Here is a 24,276-nt window from a genome sequence, read left to right on the forward strand (position 1 = left end):
CGGCACCATCCAGACACCCCCAGCGGGGGGTCCAGAGGGGCGGCGTCAAAAATCAGTTCCGCGGTCCACATCCAAACATGCCTCCCCGGCTGGGGATTATGGGACCCGGGAGAGAATGCCCTCCCTATCTGCATCCGTCCGTCCACCTCTATGCCTTTGCCTTATAGTCTCCGTTGGAAGTGACTCCCCGGGCGAGGAGGAGGCGGTGCGGAGGAGGAGGAGGAGGACGAAGGGCGGAGCGGTGGAAAGGGGCGCGGCGGGGTTGTGCCTCGCGAACCGAGGACCCCAGCGGGGAAGTCGGTTGGCGAGGAAGCAACTACCACCGCTGCAGCCATGGCTTTGCTCAGAGGTAAGGCAGCCCCCCCACCCGCTCCAAAAAATAATGGGGACTCCCCTAATGCTCCCCCTCTTCCTCTTTGGCCTTGATTTTAGCGCAGGATCTTGCAAAGATTCCCCCACGTCCCACTCCAGCAGCTTGGGAATGCACTGTAATTCCCTTAAAGGACACCCAGCCCCAAGCACGGAAGAGGCGTTTTGTGCCTTGCAATTGCCCGGCCCCGTGACCCTTCCTCTCGCTTTATTTCTCCCCACGCATAACACCAATTTTATCCCACGAGACGGGAAGGTGGGAAAAAACAAATTGCAAAACTTGGGTAGTGACGTGTTGATCCCCAGGCAGGTCTTAGTTAGGCAGGAGAGCTGGTTACTACTACCTCCCATATATAGTTTTTGTCTTTCCAAAAGGTGACTTACTCCACCAAAGGGCGCGTGGAAATAAAACCATTGTTTCCCTCGTGTTTTCTTTCAGTTCTTCGGGCTAACTTTGTTGACCCCGGGGGAATGCAAAGTTAATTTGGGATTATATTCATCGAGGTGGAGGAGGTAGTGATTTGCAATGCAGAGTTTAGGGGAATACACTGAAGTACTGTAAAAGTAAAGCCAGCTGTAAGGAGAGGCTGGTCTCTTAAAAACACTTGGGAAGGGTTGCAGTTTTGTTGAATGAAGGAATGAAATAGTTTTTCTAATCTGGAAACAAAAATCTTTTGTACTTGGTGATATTTTTTTTTATTAAAAAAAAATCACAAAAAATATTAACAGAATTGGAAGGGACCTTGTAGATCATCTAGTCCAACCCCCTGCCCAAGCAGGAGACCCCATAATACCATATCTGACAGATGGCAGTCCAGTCTCTACTTGAAATCTTCCAGTGATGAAGCTCCCACAACGTCTGAAGGCAAGCTGTTACATTGATTGATTTGTTCTCACTGTCAGAAATTTCTCATTTCTAGGTTGAATCTCTCCTTGATCAGTTTCCATCCATTTAATACCACATATTAAATGGATATTAATATTATACCAAAGCTAAAAATATCAGGCATTTTAGTGTCTATGTTTAGTCACTTTAGTCACAGAGTATAATTATTAGTTCAAAAATCAAAAACTTGATTGAGGCTCTAATTTTTAAGCAGATTGATTACTTAAGAAACTCTATGAACATTTTTTTTGTTAGAATTTCAAATGGAAACATTTTTTTTTCAAGCTCATGCATCCACTTCACAATATATGAAGCTGTGGAATAGTCCTTCATGTTTGGTGGTTAGAATGGGAAAAGCTAAATTGGCAGTTGATGGCATACATGGGACTCCCAGGTCTGTATCTGAGGATATTTGGGAGAGTGAGGAGCGAGATGTTACATTTTCAAGTAGAGAAATTGTAAAGAATTATTTAAAAGCAGAGAAATTAGAGATTGTTTCAGAACTGCTGATGAAATACTTGAAAGCAAGTCAAAGTCCTCCAGATGTTGCTTAACTTCCCATGGGCTATATAATGAATGGTGACAGATTCTCCTAGCTGGAGGACTTTGTCCCAACATCCCATTGCAACACTTAATGAGTATTGTGCAGTAATTTCATAATACAGCTCTAGAGTACTTTGGAAAATATTCTGGCAGCATTGGATGTGTAGGGAGATCTTTGAATTCTCAAAACTATAGATGTGTACATATGAAGGGCATTTTCTCATGTGTTATTTATTTGACAGCAAGGTAATTCGGTTACTTATTTAACCACAAAGAAGTTGCTAAGAATGGTACCAAGGCTTATTTTTTAAAGTACAGGTAGTCCTTGACTTACAGCCATTTGAAGTTACAATGGCACTGGGGGAAAAAAAACGATGTGTGGTCCTCGTACTTACTACCTTCATGGCACCCCCAAGATCACATGTTCCAAATGCAGGTGCTTGGCAACTGGTATGTATTTAGGACAGTTGCAATATTCTGGGTGGGATGTGTCCTGTGATTGCTACCCGTGTTTCCCCAAAACTAAGACCGCATCTTACGTATATATTTTGCCACCAAAAAAGGCACCAGGTCTTATTTTCAGGGGATGTCATCCACTGACGAACCTCACTTGTGTGCATCGGCCCCAGCCTCCTTTTCACTGTCAGAGGCCTTCAGGAACTACTACTATGGCTGACAAAGCTTTCCTGAAGGTCTCTGTAGCTGATAACAGCTCCAGAACAATCTGGAGCTTTATTAACAGCTACCAAGGCCTTCAGGAAAGCCTTGCCAGGTGCAGAAGAAATGGGCCAGCAAGGCAAGTATCGGGGTGTGTGAGGCCTGGCTACAACTGTCCAAAGGTCTGTAGTAAGGCAGCTCCACCCACCCCCCATCCCCACCCTACCTTAATTTTTACCCGTGCACTGTGGAGTGGGTGGGATCTTAATTAGGGCTTATTTTTGGGATAGGGATTATATTGGGTGCACGTGTACAAATCAAGTTAGGACTTACTTTCAGTGTAGGTTGTATTTTCAGGGTAATGGGGTGTTTATGACCTTCCCAGCAAGGTCTCAATAAGCCTTGTCTTTCTGTGTGCCTCCTTGTAATGAATTTGATTGAGCAACTGAAGGCCAAATAGACCTAATAGATAGAAAGTAGATAGACCTAATGCTTAACTAGCTGTGAATGAGTTTTGGGATCTTGTCTGGCATGTCTCAGCAAGTAGCAGTATCTACCCAATCTTACCCAGTCTTAGAAGTGAAGGGTTGGGCCTGGTTAATTAATACTGGGGCACCAGAGTTTGAAAATCACCCTGGAAGAGGCAGAAGAGCCAAAAAACCTCCATAGTTCTGTCCATGGAATCACTAGAAACTTAGCTCAACCTGGAGACACCTTGAACTTTAACCTTAGCATAGTCACATGGCAGACTTATTAAAAGATAAGTTTGCAATTCATCCAAAAAACTCAGGATTCAGTGCATAATTAACCAAGTGCAGATGTTAGCAAACCTTGGAGATTAGAACATCGCCAGCCTGACTATAGTTAGCTTTCTCTGTCCTTGAGAGAGGGATATACAGGTAGTCCTGTGACTAGTTGCTTAATAACAGTTCAGAGTTATAAAGGACTTGAAAAAAGAGACTTTCAACCTGGATTTGAAGTTCTGACATCTACACTGCCATGCATGATCATGTGACCATATTCTGGGTGCTCAGCAGTGGTGGGATTCAATTTTTTTTCCTACCGGTTCTGTGGGCATGGCTTGGTGGACGTGGTGTGGCTTGGGCACGGCAGGGGAAGGTTACTGCAAAATCCCATTCTCTTCCCTCATCCACTAACCTGCTTTCCAGCTCTGTTCTGCTGTGCAGGGCAACAAAAGAAGACCCAGCCAATCAGCTGGGACTCCGGAGGCGGGGAATAGATGCGGGCAGGGCCACTCAGAGGTGGTATTTGCCAGTTCTCTTGAACTATTCAAAATTTCTTCTACCGGTTCTCCAGAACTGGTCAGAACCTGCTCAGTACACTGGCGTTCGGCCACTGCCTCCCGCATTTACATTTTGGACTATGGGATATTTGCAGCATCCCACAGTCACATGACTGCGATTTCCTTTTTTTTTTCCCTGGAAATTGGTGTTAAACAGAATGTGCCAGAATTTTTGGCTTCATCCGGTCAGCTTTTCTTACTATCAAATGCTACTTTAAGAAGGAAGAAATTCCTTCTTAAGTTCTACCATGGTGAATGAAAGCTTTTCCACAGCTTATCAGAAAGCTGGGCTCCTCAGACTTTAGATATTTATGACTCTCAGACTTTAAACTTATGAACAAATATTAGCTGCATCACGTAACCTTTGGAAGCAAACTAGGTTTTGAAAGTGAGATGAACACATATCAACTGGGTTAAGTATGTTAGGAGCAAGAAAGAATCTAATGGCATATTTTGGCACATTCACAATTTTGCTTGGTCACTTCCAGCTCTGTTATTCTATTTACAAATGTATGTAGATTTAAACTGAAGTACTTTATTTTTCTGCCAATCAGAAAAACAGCTCTTGCTTATTTTTTTTCCTGTCCTCTCTTTGGCATTTTCCCCAATTAAGGATTGGGAATGATTTTTGTAATGTAAGCTAGTCGATATCTTACCTCCTTAAATATTTGTATTTGTGAATGGAATGAATAATGATTTTTTTTTCTCCTAATCTCCTGTGCATATTTTCTTAACCACACTCCCAAATTAAATTTGATAATATATACTGTTTTTTACAATGTTGAGAACTCACAATTGTAGAGACAGTTGGTCCTCACAATAGCCACATGTTTTGTGGGCTTTTGAGGGAAAATAACGTCAGAAAAGTGGGTCAAAATGCTTTGTGAGCTACATTATTTAGGAAAGGATAGTTCCAGTAGCTTGAAATTGTGAAGAGTGTAGTAGCCTTAATAAGAATTAGGTAATTTGGACTGGCAGGGATATAATTAAGTATCATGACCCAGTCTGAGACTTCTGCTTTAATTATACTTCTGAGGTTGGAGGAATGGAACTGTGAAATTTCTAGTATCAGATTATGCAGCAAACATCATACAATACAACTTTAAGATAGTGGACTTCAACTCCCAGAATTCCCCAGTCAGTGATGGTTAGATTTATATACCGCTTTCCAGTGCTTTTACAACCATCTCTAAGCCGTTTAGAGTTGGCCTATTGCCCCCAACAATCTAGGTCCTCATTTTACCCCCGTCGGAAGGATAGAAGGCTGAGTCAACCTTGAGCCTGGTGAGATTCGAACTGCCAAATTGGAGGCAGCCGGCAGTCAGCAGAAGTAGCCTGCAGCACTGCACTCTAACCAGGGTGCGTTTCTACCGGTTCTGTCTACCTCTGTAGAACCGGGAGCTCTGAAGAGCAGCAGACATAGAACTGGTTCTATGTTTGCTGCTGTTTTGGCCCGCCCGAGCTCTTACCTGACCTTTATTTCCTGCGTTTTCAACCTCAGCTGCTTTGCGCTGCGCAGCTGCAGTTGAAAAAGCAGGAAAAAAAGTGCTTTTTCAAACGCTGCACACCCACACACAGCGCTGCTCAGCTGTCCAGGCAGCAAGCTGACGATGTTATACATATGCGCGCAGCGTAAAATCATCAAACCAGTAGTTATACTGGTTGCATCCCACCCCCTGACTCTAACCACTGTGCCACCACGGCTCTTATTAAGTTGTGCTGCTTGTTAAGCAGGTCACTATGTAACTGTTCCCAATTTCACGAGCATTTTTGCGGTAATCATAAAACAAATGTCATGATTATAAAACTAAAGCCACAGTCATTATGTGGATCCGTTATACACCATGGGTATTTTTTTTTTCCTGGAAACTGAAATTGCAAACCGTCGTAAATTGTGTGTGTGTGTGTGTGTGTGTGTGTGTGAGGGGGTATCAGAACTTCAAATCTGGGTAGTAGTAGCCCTGGGGAAGTTCATATCTTCAAATGGTCATTAAGCAACCAGTTGTAAGCAAGCATTACCTGTATAGTAAGATAAGAGATGTTTATTTTATTTGTTTGTCAAACATCTACAAGATAACAAGTATAGGTAGGAACATAAACATGAACAAAGGGAGTAAATAAAGGTAAATGGGGACAGTAAGTCAGGGACAGGAGGCATGCTGGTGCACTTATGCACACCCCCTTTAAGGACCTCTTAGGAATGGGGTGAGGTCCAGTTTGAGGCTGAAGCTGTGAGGGGTTGAGGCTGTAACAGCGGAGTCAGGTAGGCCGTTCCAGTCGTTGACCACTCTTGCTGAAGTCATATTTTCTGCAATTGAGTTTGGAGCGGTTTACCTTGAGTATAATTCAATGTTGGACTGCTCACAGCTTGACCCTCTAAATCAGGGGTGTCAAACTCAATTTCATTGAAGGCCACTTCAGGGATGTGTTTGACCTGGGAGAGGTGGCGGGGGGGAGAAACCCATTTTCCTATCTCTTCTACCAGATACTACTGACAAACTTTTTGTTCTGACCAAGGCTTTCCAAGACCGTAATTAAGCACATGCTTCGTTAAAACAACTCTTGTTTTATTTCAACGCTGGGAATTATGTCCATTCCCAGCCGATGATGAGTCCCAAACAGTCCCTCAAGATAAGCACCCACCTTTTTCTCCTTTGAACTGCTGCCAACAACAAAAGTGCCAAATGAACTATAAAAAACCAAGAGAAGTACAAAGTCCACAGAGCTTCAAGGATTAATCTGAACAGAACAAACGACTTTGCTTCCTGCAAAGATTTTGGCACCTTTGCCTGACCATTATACCTTTTGGGAGGGGCAATCACCTCCCAGCCTTACTCCCGAGTCGCCCCTTTTGTCTCAGCTGCTCTCACCTAGCAGCTCTGCGCACACACGCACTGGGAACAGGCTCCCCTTGTTCCTCTGCCTTGCTGCTGCCAGGCTCCAGAGGCAGCACCCCACTCCCAGATGGTCCTGGCCCCATCTCTGCATTGGATGCAGGACCCTGATCCAAGTCCTCCCCAGATTCCTGGACTGGTCTCCATTCTTCCCCACTGTCCGATTCCACTGCCGTCTGCACAGGCGGCCAGCAAACCACAACACATTTATTACTTCATATTCCACTAAACTTTTTATTTCTAAATTTATACACACATCTTCAAGTTGTTAAAGTGGAGAAACACTGATCTAAATAATCAGTGGCAAGATTTGATATAAGGCACTTTCTTATTTCCCTGTGGTGTGTGTTTTGTCTCCTAGGAATATTCATTGTTTCTGCCAAGAGGACTCCATTCGGGGCTTATGGCGGCCTGCTTAAGGACTTCACTGCCACGGATCTTGCAGAGATTGCGGCTCGGTCAGCCTTGTCTGCTGGCAAAATATCTCCAGAAATCATTGACAGCGTGATTGTGGGCAACGTCATGCAGGTTGGTACAACTTGGCAGTTGCCAGTCTCCCTGACCAATATGTTTCCATTCTTGCTTAGTTGCTCCATTACAGAAATCAGAAATTTATTGGAGCCTCCCCTGTTCCGGCGTTCCAGAAAACCTCCAATCCAACAAATAACTCCAAGACAGACATCCTCTCCAGAGTTCTTTTTATTAGAGTAATAAACTGGCACATTTGGGAAATCTCGAATCTGAAAGTTCCAGGTTTCCTTGCAATGAGTAAAAACTACAAAACCCGTCCCCTGCACCCCTCATTGCATCAACATGCTCCAATCACCATCCGTCCCAATTTGAGATGTCCTCTCATCCAGGTGCAGAAATAACATGACCTTGACTTAGAAGAAGAATGCTATCATGTCTAACCACATACACTCCAAGAAATTCTCCCCTCCCATTTTCCCAGGCTCAAGAATGAGACAGTGTGGAAGTGTCTGCTACTAATATGGCTTTCAAAGCTGACATCCTGTTCCATCAGGTTCACTTACAAACAATTCCTTTTTGGAACATTTGGCTAACTGAATTTGGTAGCTTTGTAGAGTATATTGTCAGTGGGATCATTGTATCACCAAGCACCACAAGCAGTGTTTTTCTTCTTCTTCTTCACAATTGAGTTTCTGCTTGACTTTTTCATTAACAAGGCAACGATCAATGTATTTAAGTGGAAAAAAAACCCACCTGCTGACTCATTCATCTTTTTTATAAAGGGTAAATTAACAGTCTTGCATAAACAATAGCAATGAAAGAAGGGGGAAAAAAGGTACAGGCAGTCCTCAACTTACAACGGTTGACTTAGTGACTGAAATTACAACAGCACGGAAAAAAGGACCATTTTTCATATGGCCATCGTAGCATCCCCCATGGTCATGTGATTGGAATTCAGATGCTTGAATGGACAGACTAGCGCTAAAAATAAAAGATAAAGCAGACGCAGAATACTATTTAACATGGAATAGGTGTTATCAGTGGTTAGAAACACAAGGTAGAAGTTGGGAGATGAAAGAATCAGGTGAGGAGGACTTGGAAAGAGACATTGTATTATTGACAGAGGAATGTAGGTATTAGAATGATAAGTGAGTTGACATATTGGAATAGGAGGGTCAGAAACTATTGTACAACACTAGCAATGTTTAAAATAGCATATATGTTACTCTGTTTTAAATTAATTAAAAGATACCGACCTCTGAAGTGTTGAGCCGCTGCATATACATGCGCCGCCATCTTGAAAACCGTTGGGGGGAGAGAAAAAAGAACGCTCAGGAAGATAAATCTATCTCAGCTTCTACTTCTGTCCTACTACCGCAGCACCACTGAGAGTGTCCTGACATATGGCATTCTTGCACGGTATGGGAGCAGCTCTGTAGCTGAAAAATCATTAAAGAGAATCATTAAAACTGCCCAGAATATCATTGGGCTCCAGCTACCAGCCCTGGACGACATATTCGCATCTCGCTGTTTGCGGAAGTTGCACAACATTCTCATAGACTCTTCCCATCCTGCTCACAATCTTTCTGAACTGTTGCCTTCTGGCAGAAGATACAGGACATTTAAAACTCGGACCCCACGTATTCTGAACAGTTTTTATCCCAGAGCTATAATTGCACTTAACAATGAACTTAAGGACCACATCAGTGAGCTGTTGGACAGCATTACTTGGTCTGTTGTGTGGAGGCTTGTGTGTTTTTAGGAGGCAGGGAATTTTGGTGGATGGGTGGATGTTTGGGGATTGTCGTGTGTGTGCGTGTTGGGTCTGGTCTCTGGGTGTTATGTGAATTTCGTTGTGTATATACCTACAATGACACTAAATTCAATAAAGAATTCAGTTCAATATGTTATTCTGTTTTATGGCAATTGGAGTGCCATGGCCAATTACACTTTATTCAGTATATTTATATAAAAAAATATTTTTAAAAAGAGAATTCAGAATCTTGGGAACTGACTCACATTTATGACCGTTGTAGTGGCCTGGGATCATGTGATCCTCTTTTACGACCTTTTTACAACCAAAGTCAATAAGAAAACCAGATTCACTTAACAACCATGTTAACTAATTTAACAACTGCAGCGATTCATTTAACAACTCTGGCAAGGAAGTTCGTAAAGTGGGGCAAAATTCACTTAACAAATGTTTCATAAAAAATGTGGGCTCAGTTGTGGTAACTCGAGGGCTACCTGTATACAAGATTCCTCGTTTAAGCGACTATGTTCAGCAACTGTTTGAAATGACTGTGCTGAATGAGGAGTTTAATGATCAGTCCTTGAGGTTGCAGTGTTCATATGAGCATGATTGGCATGTATTCACTTCTACAAATAGATAGGAAAGTCATCTTCAGTCACGCAACTTAGTTTTTAAGCCGAATTTGCCAGATGAATTTTCTTATATATATATATATTTTTCTTGCAGAGTTCTAGAGATGCTGCTTACCTCGCGCGACATGTTGGCTTACGTGTTGGAGTGCCAATCTCAACCCCTGCCTTGACCATCAATAGATTGTGTGGATCAGGCTTCCAGTCTATTGTTAATGGATGCCAGGTACTAATTCCAGTTATTTATTTTGACCACATTCTTGGTCAACCGATTTTCTGTTGCAGGTCACGTCTATCATGTCATGCAGAGATTTGTAATGGTTCACCTGCTTTTCATTTACATATTTTTTTTAAAAAAATGTTTTAAACGCTTCAGTGATGGCGAACCTTTTTGTTGTGGTCTGCCGAAAGCACACGAGTGTGCCGGTACCAACAACGCAATGCGCCCTGCCCCCCTGTGCATGCACGCGCAACACCCCTTCCCTGCCCTTTACATGCACCGTGTGCGCCTCCCAGCTGATTTTCAGCCCGTTTGGGGCTGTTTTTGCTCACCTCGAGGAAAGCCAAGAAATGGGCTTTCCAGAAATAGTGGAAGTGTCGAAATGGGCCCGTTTTCAGGCCTCCCAAGGCTGCAGAGACTTCTTTTGAGCCTCCAGGAGGGCAAAAATGGCTTTCTTTGGGTTCCAGAGGCCCGCCAAAGGCTGAAAATGGGCACTTCCTATATTTCCAAAGGCCTGTTTTTCAGCCTCCCGAAGCTGCAGAGGCTTGTCTCGAGCCTCCAGGTGGGCGAAAATGGCCTCAAACAGGCCAAAAATCAGCTGGGAGGTGCGCGCATGCACAGGGCAGGCAAGTTTGGCTAGGGCTCGCGTGCCTGACAAATGGCTCTGTGTGCTCTCTGTGGCAAGCGGGCCATAGGTTCACCCTCGCAGCTCTATTCTTTCAAAAGTAAAAAAGAAAAGTGAAGCGATCTGATGGCTTAGAATAGTTGTGAGTTTCGTATCTATATTGCACATCTAATAGGCTTTTCTTTCCTCACCACACAAATCAGGAAATTAGCCTTAATGATTCTGAAGTGGTACTCTGTGGTGGAACAGAAAGCATGAGCCAGACGCCTTTTGCTGTTCGAAATATCCGTTTTGGAACAAAACTAGGAGTTGATCTCCAGGTTAGTGCTTTGCACCAATCATGTTGTGTTTGCTTTTTTTTTTGGTCTGAAAGCGGGACATTTCTCCTGAAGGAACCCTGAGTCATGCCCTGGATCACATAAAAATACACCAAAGAAAATTAGTCTGTCCCATTAGATCAGGGGTGTCAAACTCAATTTCATTGAGGGCCGCATCAAGGTTGTGTTTCACCTCGGGGGGCCGGGGGGGTGGGCATGGCTGGGGGGGCATGGTCAACTCGACATCCGTTTTCGGCTGCGACAGCCTCTTGCAGGCCTCTGCCAGCGAAAACGGAGTTCGGGGGCGTACGCAGCCCTCCCAAATTCCATTTTTGCTGGCAGAGGCACCATGGGCCAGTCCTTCCCTGAGGGCAAGATCGAAACACCCAAGGACCAGATTCAGCCCATGGTCCTTGAGTTTGACACCCCTTTGTTAGATGATACTGTATTTACAGCATAAGGAATTGTATGAACTCATGTACATCATTTGTATCCAGACTATTTTGGTTTACTTTCATGGCCTTGTAGCAGTATTTGGCTGGGCTCAGAAGCTAAGCAAGGTCATCCCAGGTTTGTATTTGGATGGGAGCCCTCCAGGAGGTCTGGACCTGTAGGTTAAACTTGAGAAGTAAAAACAAACAAACCGATAAACCCTGAAGACGGCAAACCCAATTCCACAAAAAGATCGTGTCTTATCAGCTGCTGTCGTTACTTTTTTTCAAAGTGATGTGTATAATTCCTAAAGCAAAATGTTTATATGTTGTGTCATACAGTAGACATCTATGGCTGTGGAATTCTGGGAGTTGAAGTTAACCCATCTTAAAGTGGCCCAGGTTGAGAAGCTGACCTATAACATGGTTCTGTTCCTTCTTTCCCGCCAGCTGGAAGACGTATTGTGGTCAGGTCTAACCGATTCGCATATCCAGACTCCTATGGGTGTCACAGCTGAAAATCTCGCTGCAAAATACAACATTACCAGGGAAGAGTGTGACCGCTACGCCTTCAGGACACAACAGAGGTGGAAAGCTGGTTAGTAAACAACATTTTAATAATATATAAGAACACCGATCTTCTTCCAGTGGAGACTCAATTCACACAGCAGCAGATGAGTTGATATCTGGGTTGTGTTTCTTAAAACTCAAGTTGAGCATTATGTTGATGGGGTTAGAACAGAATTCTTTTATTGGCCAAGTGTGATTGGATACACAAGGAATTTGTCTTGGTGCAAATACTCTCAGTGTACATAAAAGAAAAGATACATTCAGCGATAGTCAAGAATCATGAGGTACAACACTTAATAATAGTCATAGTGAGCAATCAAATAAGCAATAATAAGCATAATAAGCAATCACATCAGACTAGGGAGCAGAAATGTTTTTCCTTGGCTTCTGTATGTTGAGGGAATACCTTTTAACCAACAGCAATGTATTATTAGTTTTAGATTTGATACAGACAGGACATGGGAAACCTAAAACATTTTGTCTCATACTCATTGATTGGACTGAATTGGATTTCTAGCTGCTAAAGTTTCCTGAAGAGAAATCCTGTGGAGAAGAAGACATTTGAATGGACATTTGAATTCTTACTCGATGTACCAATGATGAGGCTCAAATTTTCCTACATTGGATGCATTATCTGAAGACCTACCTCTCTGGAGAAGACTCTAATGTTGGGAAGGTAGAAGGAAAGAGAAGAAGAGGATGACCACCAGCAAAGTGATAGAATGGGACAACTTGGTGCAGCCAACTCACCCCGGGACAACTTCTTGTCAGGCAGTCCAACAATTCAATTTAAATATTTAAAATAAGTTTAAAAATCACTTTTAGTTTTGGTCATTCGCATTTCAGTTTATCCCTCCTTTTACGTCCTTTCTTTCATGGTTCCTGTTAGGGATATACCCTAGCAAGATCTGCAGGGCAGGCAGGCAAAATATGTGAGATAAGTGTTTTTGTAGCTTACACTCAGTAAAACAGATACACTGTGCTAGTTAAATAGTTTTATTCCAGCAAGAGTTAAAGCATAGTCAAAACAGTCCATATATCATTTACTTAGTTCAGTCCGTCCAGGGATTATTCAGTTGCAAATTCCAGTGTCGAAAAAGAGAGGTCAGTACACTTACAAATATCAGTCCGGTGATATATCTCCTCCCAATAGAGAGATATGAATAACTCGAAAACTCCTCTCTTCTTATCAGCAACTCTTCAGTAGGGGAAAGACGCAGCTAACAAACCATGCAATGTAGTAAATTGTCAGTAATTGCCAGGGAATCGTCAGCAAACAATCAAGTTTTCTTGCTCCCTCTTATGGTGGTTTCACACCACACCCAAAATTACATGCTTTACAGTGTTAAAGTGACACACACTTAAACTAACAATCATAGCTTATATATATTATTTTACCCAAACTACGTTAGATGACCTATGTTATACCTAACAGTTCCAATCCACCATTTCTTCTATATTAGTGTCACTCTTTGTCCTGTGGTGAGTTGTCCCTCAGCAAGTTGGCCTGAGCTGACCATAGAGGACCTTCTTTGGTATTGACTTTTTCTTTTTATTTCTTTTTTTTTTTTTACACATTTGTAGCTCACGAAGCCGGACATTTTAAGGCTGAGATGGCCCCCGTCGAAGTGAAAGTGAAGAAAAGCAAGCAGAGCATGGAACGCGATGAACACCCGCGGCCAGAAACCACGTTGGAGCAACTGGGAAAACTCCCTACCGTCTTCAAGAAGGATGGCACCGTCACAGCGGGGAACGCCTCAGTGAGCCTCCTTCCTTCTTTGGGAATTGCAAGAAAGCATTCAGCAGTGTTCCATTCATCCCTTGATTTATCATTGTAGAAGTTCAGATGGAAGTTTCCCTGGAGCTGCAGTCCAGTGGCTAAGCTCTTTGTAATAGCATTTAGCAATAACACTTGGGCTTACATGCTGCCCCATAGCGCTTTATAGCAGTCTCTGGGTGGTTTACAATGTGGAGCATTGGTTGCACGATACCCCCAACAATCTGGGTCCTAATTTTACTCGAAGGATGAGTCAACCTTGAGTGAGCCAGATTCCAACTCCAGGCTGTGGGCAGAGTTTGCCTTCAATACTGCACTTAAACACTGCACCATCAGGGCTCCTAATGCATCTCTCTCTTCAAATAGGGAGTCATCTTTGCCTTAATTAACTAGCCAGGGAACAAATATCAATTGGATGCAGAGGTGAAGTAGGGGAGGAGTATGAGGCAGCTTAAAAGAGCTTTTCATTGTGATGGTACTAAGGTATAGTTTTTGCAGATAGAGTAATATTTCTCAAGGATATTTAAAGTCATCCCTTTGGAAATTATGGCTCGCTGTCTCCAAATTAGAACTTTTCAGCTGGGTTGAGGCTACTGTTCCTATAAGCCTCAGGTCATTGATATTTAGCAGGTGCTAGAATCCACTCTCGCATCGGTAATCCTCACGTTACGATCATAATGGAGCCTGCTCATTTTAGTCATACGTCAGGATGGTCGTAAAATGGACTGGCCCAATTTTATCACCTTTTCTGCCATGGTCATTAAGCGAACTCACGGTTCACTAGGAGCCAGGTTGGCCCAAACTGGAAGTACTGTATTTTTCGGAATATAAGACACTCCGAAGCATAAGATACATCTGGCTTTTGGAGAGGAAAACAAGAAAAGAAAAAAAATCTGCCTCTGTCTTCCAGCTACTTGCCTCCTTGCAGCAAACAGCCTGGTTCAATTCCAGCACAGCCTGATTAGCACCAGCAGCTGATTTTCTGTTGGATCACCTCCGATAATCAGCTGTTTCGGACTGCAGGGATTGCCATAGCCTATTGCCACTTCCACACATCCCATTTTCGGCCTCTGTGTGCCCCATTTTCAGAATGGGTGGAAAACTGGGCACACAGAGGCCAAAAATGGGCCACGCGGAGGTGGCAATAGATCATGGCAATCCCTGCCACCTGAAACAGGTGATGGTTGGGAAGCGGATCAACCGACAATCAGCTGATGGTGCTAATCAGGCTGCGCTGAAACCGAAACAGGCTGTTTGCTGCAAGGAGGCCAATTGCTGGGAAGCAGAGGCCAAATTGGTCGGGGGTGGCGGGTGTACATTTGGTGTATAAGTCGCACCTACATTTTCACCCTCTTTTAGGGAGGAAAAAAGTGTGTCTTCTACTCCGAAAAATACAGTAATTCTGGTTTTCAGCAAAATGGCTGCAAAACGTGGTCAAATGACCATGAGACACTGCAACACAGCCAGATTGACAAGCCCTCAAAGTGCAGTCATATGAACGCAGGAGGATCTCCAATTGTCAGAACTTTGAAGCCATGACTGAAGTACCCCCCAGGTAGATCCGTTGTGATTTTGAACAGTCACTAAGCGATCAGTCATAAGTAAAGGACTGCCGGTAATGCCATTCGTGAGACCCTGCATTAAGAATAGCAGAGAGGAACAGAAGGTGAAGAGAAGGACTGCAGCCCTAAATTTCTACAGGAGAAAAAATTAAAATACTAGGAGGAAGTGTACTAGTGTTTTTAATCCATTGTTGGCGCATTGAAGCAGAACCGCACTGAGTGCCTGTATTTTGTTGGTAGTCCAATATCGACACCTTGTCCACATTCAAAAAATATCCAAATTCTACCCCCAAAATCTTCTTTGTCTAGATCAGGGGTGTCAAACTGAAGGTCTGTGGGCTGGATCTGGCCTACATGGGGCTTAAATCCGGCCCGCGGGGCCAGCCTGGAAATATCAAGGACCAGCCAACAGTGCCTCTAGCCCGTTTTTGGCCGGCAGAGTGCTGCAGGAGGCCATGGAAGGCGAAAATGAGGCACCGGGGGGGGGGGGCTGCACCCGGACACCCCCCCTGCACCCCATTTTGACTGGCAAGGTGCTGCAGGAGGCTTCTGTCCCATCCCCACTGCCTCCCCCCCCCCATTCCCACCGCCAGCCCACAGAGGAGAGCTACAATGCTGATCCAGCCCTCAAAGAAATCCAGTTTGACACCCTTGGTCTAGACCTTTCCAATGCCATGCATCAAAAGCAGTAATCAGGTCGGCCCATTCTTTAAATTTTGGATCAGTCATGTTTTCCTATTGAAGAAGAATTCTTTTTTCTATATACAGAAAGTGGCTTGGTGTGCATCAGATACCGGAACCTTCTTGGCTGAAGAACTGTCTAGAAATGCCTAAATAAAATAAACCTTCATTTTAGGATGTGGTTTCTTAGTTGGATAATGAAATGTCTGCAGGAAAACAACCCAACTCAGAGAGCACCGACAGCTCAACCCTCAGCTACAAATAGCCTCTTACTGAAACTTTCACGTTTGACTTATATCAGGATTTTAATCAATACACTGCAGCCCAAGACTTGATGGATTTATTTTATTTTTAATTTTATGATATAGTGCTGTAACCTCATCCACTTTTCCCCAACCTCTGCCCTTCCTAAGGCATCGGGAACTGGAGTTTCCAAAATTCCCGGTCACTACAGCAACATCCAGGCACACTAAAAAAGTGCCACACTGGAAAATGTTTAACTGTCTGACAACATCATCTTACCATTTCAGCCTCAATGTGACTCCACTGGTATGTTCTTCAGTTTTTATTTTCCCCAGCCTTGATGCCTGGTGTTCTTCTGTTGTAGGGTGTGAGCGATGGGGCAGGAGCTGTGATCCTAGCAAGTGAAGATGCCCTAAAAAAGCACAACCTCACTCCCTTGGCTAGAATTGTCAGTTATCATGTAACTGGATGTGACCCTAACATCATGGGCATTGGTAAGTGACAACAGAGATAATCTTCTTCTGATCAGTCGAAGTTTTTCCCGTCCCATGCATAAAAGATCTTGTAATTCCCCAGTTGCAGACCGCAGCATGAAAACTGGTCTAGCTTTGTGGAGTCCTTGGGGCTGTCTGAACATGGTTGTTTGCTTACAGATGTTTGCAAGCAAACAACAAAGCTCAGCCAGCACTAAGGCCTCCTCAGTTCAACTCTGAGCGAGAGATATTTTCTTCTGTTGGTCTGGGTTATGTGGAAGTGGATATAGCCAGATGCCCTTTGATATTATTATTTTTTACCTTTGTTTACAATTTCATTCAAATAAGTAAACAAAATATTAAGTCAGAAAAAAAGTTTAATAAAATAGTAGGTTGTTATAGATTTAAAACCAGAAATATGTTTGCTGGGCATTTTACCGGATAAATATAACAAGGGGAATACATATTTGATCTTACATGTATTAACTGCAGCTAGAATTGTATTTGCGCAACAATGGAAGAGTGAAGAGATCCCTACAGATGAAAATGTGGCTAACAAAATATTAGAATGTGCAGAAATGGATAGACAACACTTACAATTAAGGAAAAGGAAGAACCTGAATACTTTTTGACTTGGAACTTATTTATCAATGGCAAACTAATAAAAACAGAAGTTAGAAACATGTGGATATAAGAAAAGGACACAAGGGAGATTTGTTAAAATGGACAAGCTATTATTATTATTATATTATTATTATCATTATTATAGAACTTATACCAATGTAATGAATATTGTTGTAAATACTTATTATTTCCTTAAAATGTTTAAACCCAGACAACATACTGTTTAACTAAAAATGGAAATTTATATGTTAAAAAATAAAACAAAAATGTATATATGTAAGACGTCCAGATAATTTGGACATCTCCTTTGTTACCAGTTGATCAGCAAATAACCAGTGTGGAAAAGGTCTTAGGAAGTATATCAGCTGGGCAAAATGCAAAATTCTGCGCTCTCAGGGTTTTTTTCCTTCTTATGGCGAAAGAGCTCAGGTAGTATCTGCCCCTGAATGGTTTAGCAACCAGACAGGGACGTCTTAAGTCAGAAGTAGAATTCCTGAAGGAAATAAAAAATATTCCAACTGGGTTTTTATCTTTTTGTTTTGCACAAAAGAAAATTAACTCCTGCTAACTATCAGATTCTTCAAATAATCCTCTGCTTTCAGTTATATTGCTTTTCTTTGTGTTGCTAACTTAATTCTGTAAGCTCCTCCCATTTGATATTTAATGAAATTAGGCATATAAATCTAATACTACTCTCCTAGGGTCACACGGAAAGCTATGCTTTCTTGGCAGCTTTTCGAGGTCCAGCCTGGAGGCTAGAGAATGGTCTCCTGCCTGAGCAGGGGGTTGGACTAGAAGACCTCCAAGGTCCCTTCCAATTCTGTTACTCTGTTAAGGAATGAGCCACCCTCCATTTTTCGCTTACACATGTATGTTTCTGACATAGGTCCTGTGCCTGCTATTACTGAAGCCCTCAAGAAAGCTGGCCTTTCTTTGAAAGACATGGATTTGGTTGAGGTAATGTCCATCAGCGAAATGCAGTCTTGAAAATATCTGGGTTATTAACTGGGGAGAAATTGGTGAGTGGGTGCTGTGGTTGATCATAAGGACAAAGGACTGCAAGGATGTTATAGTCGCCATAACTTTCAAAATTGGGTTGTAAGTAACTTTTGGGCATGAGTCAGTCATAACTTCAAGTGGCCATTAAGTGATCACTTGTAAATTAAGGACTAGCCATAATTATCCAATGTGGAAAGAATTCTGAATGGCCTCTCTCAATACGTGTCAAGAATACCTCCCATTAGTTCATGTGGGCTGTCATTTGGAAAACAGCTTTTAAATTTCAGGGCTAAGTTTTTCCACATAAACGTTGGAGTCGGAGTTTCTCCAGGGTGGCCGACATGTCCTACAGCAGGGGTCCCAACCTTCCCAGTTTTGCGGATCAGCCAAGGGGGGGGAGAGGGGTTGGTTCCATGCAAGTGGCAGGCAAGCACGCATGCACAGCTCCATTTGTGCGAGCGGGGGACATCCCTCCGCTCGTGCAAATGGAGCACGCCCACATGAGCTCACCCACTACTTGTGCAAGTGGGGATTTGCACACACATGCACACACTTGCCTGCTGTTTCCGCAGCCCAGTTTTGAACAGCTCCCAGCCCAGTAGTGGACCGCGGCTCCACGGGTTGTAGACCCCTGTCCTGCAAGGTATGAAATTTGTCTTCCTTGCGTGGATCCTTGAGATGATCAGCGATTAATAGTTAGCTTTCCTGGCTGGTACAACTGCATTTCTCTGTCTCAGAGGTGTTTGCTTGTTTTTTTTTAAAGACAACTGGACTGTCTGGAAAAGCACCTTTTGAGACAACTAAGACCTGGCCGACCAAGTATCTCCATAGACATTCTGCATTTCTTTGCCTTCTCTGTAGTACTGAGACAGAGTCTGAGGGTTATGCGTAAAAATTGCATAGAAATAATAATGTCTACAGTTCAGAAAAAATAAGGTGTGCAGTCCAGTTTCTGTAGTGTCATGCAAAGTTAAACGGAGGTCTTCTTTACCCCACGTGATCTTACCAGGAAATTAAAAATTTTAAATATAATATTGAAGTTATAAGTCCTCTTTGACTTACAACCACAATTAAATGACCAGAATTTCCACTGCTAACCGAGGTGGTTGTTAAGTGAGTTGCCTCTGATTTTGGGACGTTTATTGCCATGGTCATTAAGCAAATCACTGCAGTTCTTATGTGAATCACACAGTGGTTAAGCGAATCAAGGTTTCCCCATTGACTTTGCCTGTTGGAAGCCAGCATAGAAGGCTGCAGAAGGTGATCACATGACCCCCCCAACATGCGACAACTATCATAAACCCATGCTGGTTTCCAAACATTCAAATTTTGACCATATGACAACAGGGGTGCTATGACAGCCATTAAGTGCAAGGACTGATTGTTGAGTCCATTTTTCAATGGTACTGTTCCAGTGGTGGTTTTCAAAAATTTTTACTACTGGTTCTGTGGGCATGGTATGGCTTGGTGGGCGTGGTGTGGCTTGGTGGGTGTGGCAGGGGAAGGATACTGTAAAATCCCCCTCCCCTCCCCATCCCACTAACCTGCTTTCCAGCTCCGTTCTCCTGTGCAGGGCAACCAAAGAAGACCCAGCCAATCAGCTGGGACTCAGGAGGCAGAGATTAGATAGGGGCGGGGCCAGTCAGAGGTGGTATTTGCCGGGTCTCTGAACTACTCAAAATTTCCGCTACCGGTTCTCCAGAACTGGTCAGAACCTGCTGAATACCACCTCTGCATTGTACCTTTAAACATAGACAGGACAGCTATAGACAGGACAGCTATTTGACCATTCTTGGAAACAATTACTGGGTAAATGTTCCAGTGAGTTCTACCCAGTATATGATCCTGGTGGATTGGGGTTTTTTTTAACATGATTTTGATCTCTGCTCTCTCCTGTCCCCAAATAAAGCTGCATTCCACATTGTTTTGTTCAAATACGAGAACCAGTGTTGAGGATAATTCTAATCAGCAAATCATAGCAGCCCAATTTGAGATATTTCCAACGTGCCTGTCTGATGTGTTTCCAGGTAAATGAAGCATTTGCACCACAGTACTTGTCTGTGGAGAAAGTTTTGGGTCTGGACCCCGAGAAGACCAACGTCAATGGAGGAGCCATCGCTTTGGGTCACCCTCTGGGAGCTTCGGGTTCCAGGATCACGAGTCATCTGGTTCACGAATTAAGGTGGATAAATACACAAAGAAAACTATTTTTTCTTTTGTTTCTTCTTAATATTCTGGAAAATAATATTCAGAGAGCGCGTAACTGAGTCACTGTGGATTTGCTGTAGAAAACAGATTATGTCCATTATTTTTTTTTGCAAAAGATATCAAGTGGACTCCCTGGCAGCTTAGCGAAAAGTAAGAGGAAGGGAAAATATAGATAAAAAGGGCTGCGGCTGAGATCCTGGAGGCCTGTAAGCTAGTCAGGATTGGACCCTCTGATGGCTGATCCCTTTGTATTCCTCCTGCAGAAGTTTGAAGCATGTCGATAGAATCGAGATCATGTGAAATGTTAGTAGGACCTTTGTACTACCTTGGTAAAACCACACTTGGAATACTGCATCCAGTTTTGGTTGCCACGATTTAAAAAAAAATGTTGGGATTCTAGAAAAAGTGCAGAGAAGAGCAAAAAAGATGATTACTGGAAGCTAAAACATACAAAGAACGGTTGCAGGAATTGGGTATGTCTGCTGTAGTGAGAAGAAGGACTAAGGTGATATATAATAGCAGTCTTCCAGTATCTAAGGGGCTGCCACAAAGAAGAGAAAGTCAATATATTCTCCAGAGCACCTTAAAGCAGGACAAAAGGCCATGGATGGAAACTAATCAAGGAGAGAAGCAACCTAGAACTAAGGAATTTCCAGATATTAAAATAATCAATGAGTGGAATGGCTTGCCTTCAGAAGTTATACGTGCTCCATCACTGAAGGTTTTTAAGAAGAGATTGAACGACCGTTAGTATGAAATGTCATAAGGTCTCCTGCTCGAGCAAGGGGCTGGACTAGAAGACCTTTGCGGTCCCTTCGAACTCTGTTCTTCTATTACGTCCTATCTACAAGTACCATCACTTGACTATGGTGATGGCAGGTTGAATATACAAATTGTTCAATGACTGAAACCCTTCATCTGATTATTCCCCCAAAATAAAGAATTTGTAGGCAATTTTGTTTTGAAAATTGAGTTTTAGGGTGCTTGCTTCCAAAATGTATGTGCCTATATTTTGCAGTCTCTTATAATTCTAACCAAGGAAGACATTTGCCGCATGGTTTTTTTATGCATTGTCTGTCAAACAATAGGGGGAAAAAAACCACTGATTTTTTTTCCTTAATCATCACAAAACCCCTTGCAGGAATTCTGTCTGCAAATGTAACCTTGCTCTAAAAACAGTTAGGCTCTTTAGCATCTAGTATCTCTTTAACTTTCTGAAAATGGGTAAATATTCTCCATTTTGCCTGAAAATTCCACCCCAGTCTATTAAAAAGTGTTTTAAAAGGCCACAGCCCCTTGTGATGCTCCCATGTCTGTCATTAGAAACAAGCAACCTTTAATTCGGTTTGAGGCAAAGCCAGCTATTCTCTAAACCTGACTCAACAGATTCATACCACTTTTAGGTCTTTGAAGCAGTTTTCCCAGCCCTGTTGAAGTATTGCCATCCTATAACGTGCGTTTTCTTCATCACTTTGGAGTCCTCTAGATTCCAAAGTGGTGGGTAAATTTTTTTAAAAAAATGTTCCAGCTGATTTGGAATGTAGAATCAATTATGGGGTAAACCTAGTGTGGGATTTGAAGATTACAGATTAACAGAGTTGGAAGGGATCTAGTAGGTCATCTATCCCAACCCCCCCTTCCAAGCGGGAGACTCTATACCCGTGATGGTAAACCTATGGCACGTGTGCCACAGGTGGCACACAGCCATTTGTGCTGGCAGGCGAGCTGCAGGCAAACTCAATCTCACTGCGCATATGCTTACCTCACAGCTGATTTTTGGCTGGTTTGAGGCTTTTTCGGCCTCCCAAAGGCTTGAGGAATGCTTCTGCAGGCTTCTACAAGCTTTGCAGGTTGAAAACTAGCCCCATTTTGTCACTTCCAGTGTTTTCAGAAAAACAGGAAGTGACAAAACGGGGCCAGTTTTCGGCCTGCAAAGCTTGCAGAAGCCTTCCTCAAGCTTTTGGGAGGCCAAAAAAGACCTTAAACCGGCCAAAAATCAGCTGTGAGGCACAGTGCTGGTAAGGGGGCGGCAGGAGGTGGGTGGATTGTACGCGCATGCGTAGGGGGCAGGGGGTGTGTGCATTGCCTTCTGGGTGCTGGCACGCAAGCGCACGCATAATTTTTGGCACAGGAGCCTAAAAAAGGTTAGATACCACTGCCCGACAACATTTCTGACAGATGGCAGTCCAGTCTCTTTTTGAATCTTGTTTGTAACTGCTATTCTCTTGGTTTGTTGTAGGCGCCGTAAAGGTAAATACGCCGTGGGTTCTGCTTGCATCGGAGGTGGCCAAGGCATAGCTGTCATCATTCAGAATATTGCCTGAGGGAGAAGCTGGAGGCTGCCAGGATTTAACCCTGAATTCTCTGCTAACTGTTACACAACCAACTGAAGAAACGAGGGAGAAGGGGAGAGTTACAATTGTCCTTTTGTGCCCAGACTGCTAGTAATCTAGTCGAAAATGAAGCACTCTGCTAAAATCTGTTTTTTAGAGAAAGTTACAGGCTAACCTTCAACCGATGGTATGGATTTGTCCCTAATTTTTATCGATCCATTACCTCCCGCTGAATTCCGTTTGCATTTTTCTAATAAAAACATCATCGGAGAAATGTTTACCAGCCAACAATTGGAGCCAAAATGAACCTAGAGTTTGATGTTTTATCAGTGTGGCTTCCCAGCCTATTAAGGCTTCCTGAATTTTTTTTTTTTTTTTGCGTTCAATTAATGCAATTCGACGGAGTTTAGCACCGGCATAAAGGAGACATTTGGATCTGATTTTTCTTGAACCACTAAGCCATAGCAATGCAGTCTGACAGAAATAAATGTGCCTTCTAAAAAAGAAAAAAGTAAAGTAATATTGAATTTGGAGGATTTTAGTCTGGATTTCTGTAAAGTTTTCTCCATTAAGAGTGTCACTCTGATGTGTCAGGGCCTTGGCAGTTACCCCCATTTAAATCATGAGTCTCTAGCCAAACTTCCAAAACTGAAAGAAGATTTATTAGGAATAAACATGCCGGTGTAGCCGACTCTGAGGCACATCACTCAATGTCACCCTTGACCCTGGTTTCCCCCACCCCCTGGGTGTATTGTAATTCATATTCTCCAATGGGACACATCCATAGCCAAGAGTCATCAATCATGCTCTCCAGTTAGAATTTTTCACGGCAGAAACTTCAGTCACCTAGTTTCTGTCTTTGAAAACATTTGTGGAATGCGGTTTCAGTTTGCAAGCAGCTGCACTGCTCCCCCCTCCCTTTCCATTGGAAACTGTAAAAAGACCATAGAAATATTTTATGAGTTGTCATGATGATTCTGAAGTGTATGAAGGAGTCTTCAACTTACAACCACAGCTGAGCCCCAAATTGTGAGTTTGGGGGCTCAAGTGAGTTTTGCCCCACCTTACAACCTTTCTTGCCACAGTTGTTAAGAGAATCGCTGCAGTTCGTTAACTGAGTCACACGATTGTTAAGTGAATCTGGCTTCCCCATTGATTCCGCTTGTCGGATGGTCGCAAAAGGAGATCACATGACCTTGGGACATTGCGACCATCATAAATACGAAGCAATTGCCAAGCATCTGAATTCTGATCATGTGACCGTATGGATGTTGCGAGATGTTGTGAGAGTGAAAACAGTTATAGGTTACTTTTTTCAGTGCCACTTTGATTTCAAACAGTCACTAAGCAAACGGTTGTAAGTCAAGGATTGCCTCTAATCAGAAGCTTTTGGAATTTGGTGAGCCTTCTCTTTTGCAGAAAAGTGGGTGATCAGGGACCAGGGACCCCACCTTGATCAAAACTGGAAAGACCCAATTATTGGGCCATTACATTGCTTCCGCAATGAAAGAAAGAACGAGAGAGAGAGAATCAGCCTCTTGCCCCCAACAATCTGGGTCCTCATTTTACCTACCCCGAAGGATGGAAGGCTGAGTCAACCTTGAACCTGGTGAAATCTGAACTGCCAAATTGCAGGCAGACGGCAGAAGCAGCCTGCAGTACTGCATTCTAACCATTGCGCCACCGAGGCGCTATATCAGGGTCTCCA

General features: G+C 43.2%; 1 protein-coding gene across 1 annotated transcript; it reads left to right on the plus strand.

The window, feature by feature from the left end:
- Positions 1 to 278: 278 nt before the first annotated feature.
- ACAA2 (acetyl-CoA acyltransferase 2) lies at positions 279 to 23,097 on the plus strand. The gene is made up of 10 exons (XM_026714953.2): positions 279 to 349; positions 7,014 to 7,180; positions 9,603 to 9,731; positions 10,554 to 10,670; positions 11,549 to 11,696; positions 13,253 to 13,428; positions 16,296 to 16,425; positions 17,915 to 17,985; positions 20,055 to 20,209; positions 22,475 to 23,097. The coding sequence occupies exons 1-10, from the start codon at positions 334 to 336 to the stop codon at positions 22,557 to 22,559; spliced, it is 1,194 nt and encodes a 397-aa protein (XP_026570738.1). The 5' UTR covers positions 279 to 333; the 3' UTR covers positions 22,560 to 23,097.
- The last annotated feature ends 1,179 nt before the right edge of the window (positions 23,098 to 24,276 follow it).

The sequence above is a fragment of the Pseudonaja textilis genome, chromosome 2, assembly GCF_049901715.1.
Source record: "Pseudonaja textilis isolate UNSWEBS1 chromosome 2, rPseTex1.2, whole genome shotgun sequence".
In the NCBI taxonomy this organism is placed as follows: domain Eukaryota; kingdom Metazoa; phylum Chordata; class Lepidosauria; order Squamata; family Elapidae; genus Pseudonaja; species Pseudonaja textilis.

Excerpts from the sequence above, each read along its gene's own strand:
- ACAA2 (XM_026714953.2), top strand. Across the intron at positions 7,181-9,602 it reads TTGTGGGCAACGTCATGCAG|AGTTCTAGAGATGCTGCTTA; the intron begins GTTGGTACAACT and ends TTTTTCTTGCAG. Across the intron at positions 9,732-10,553 it reads CTATTGTTAATGGATGCCAG|GAAATTAGCCTTAATGATTC; the intron begins GTACTAATTCCA and ends CACACAAATCAG.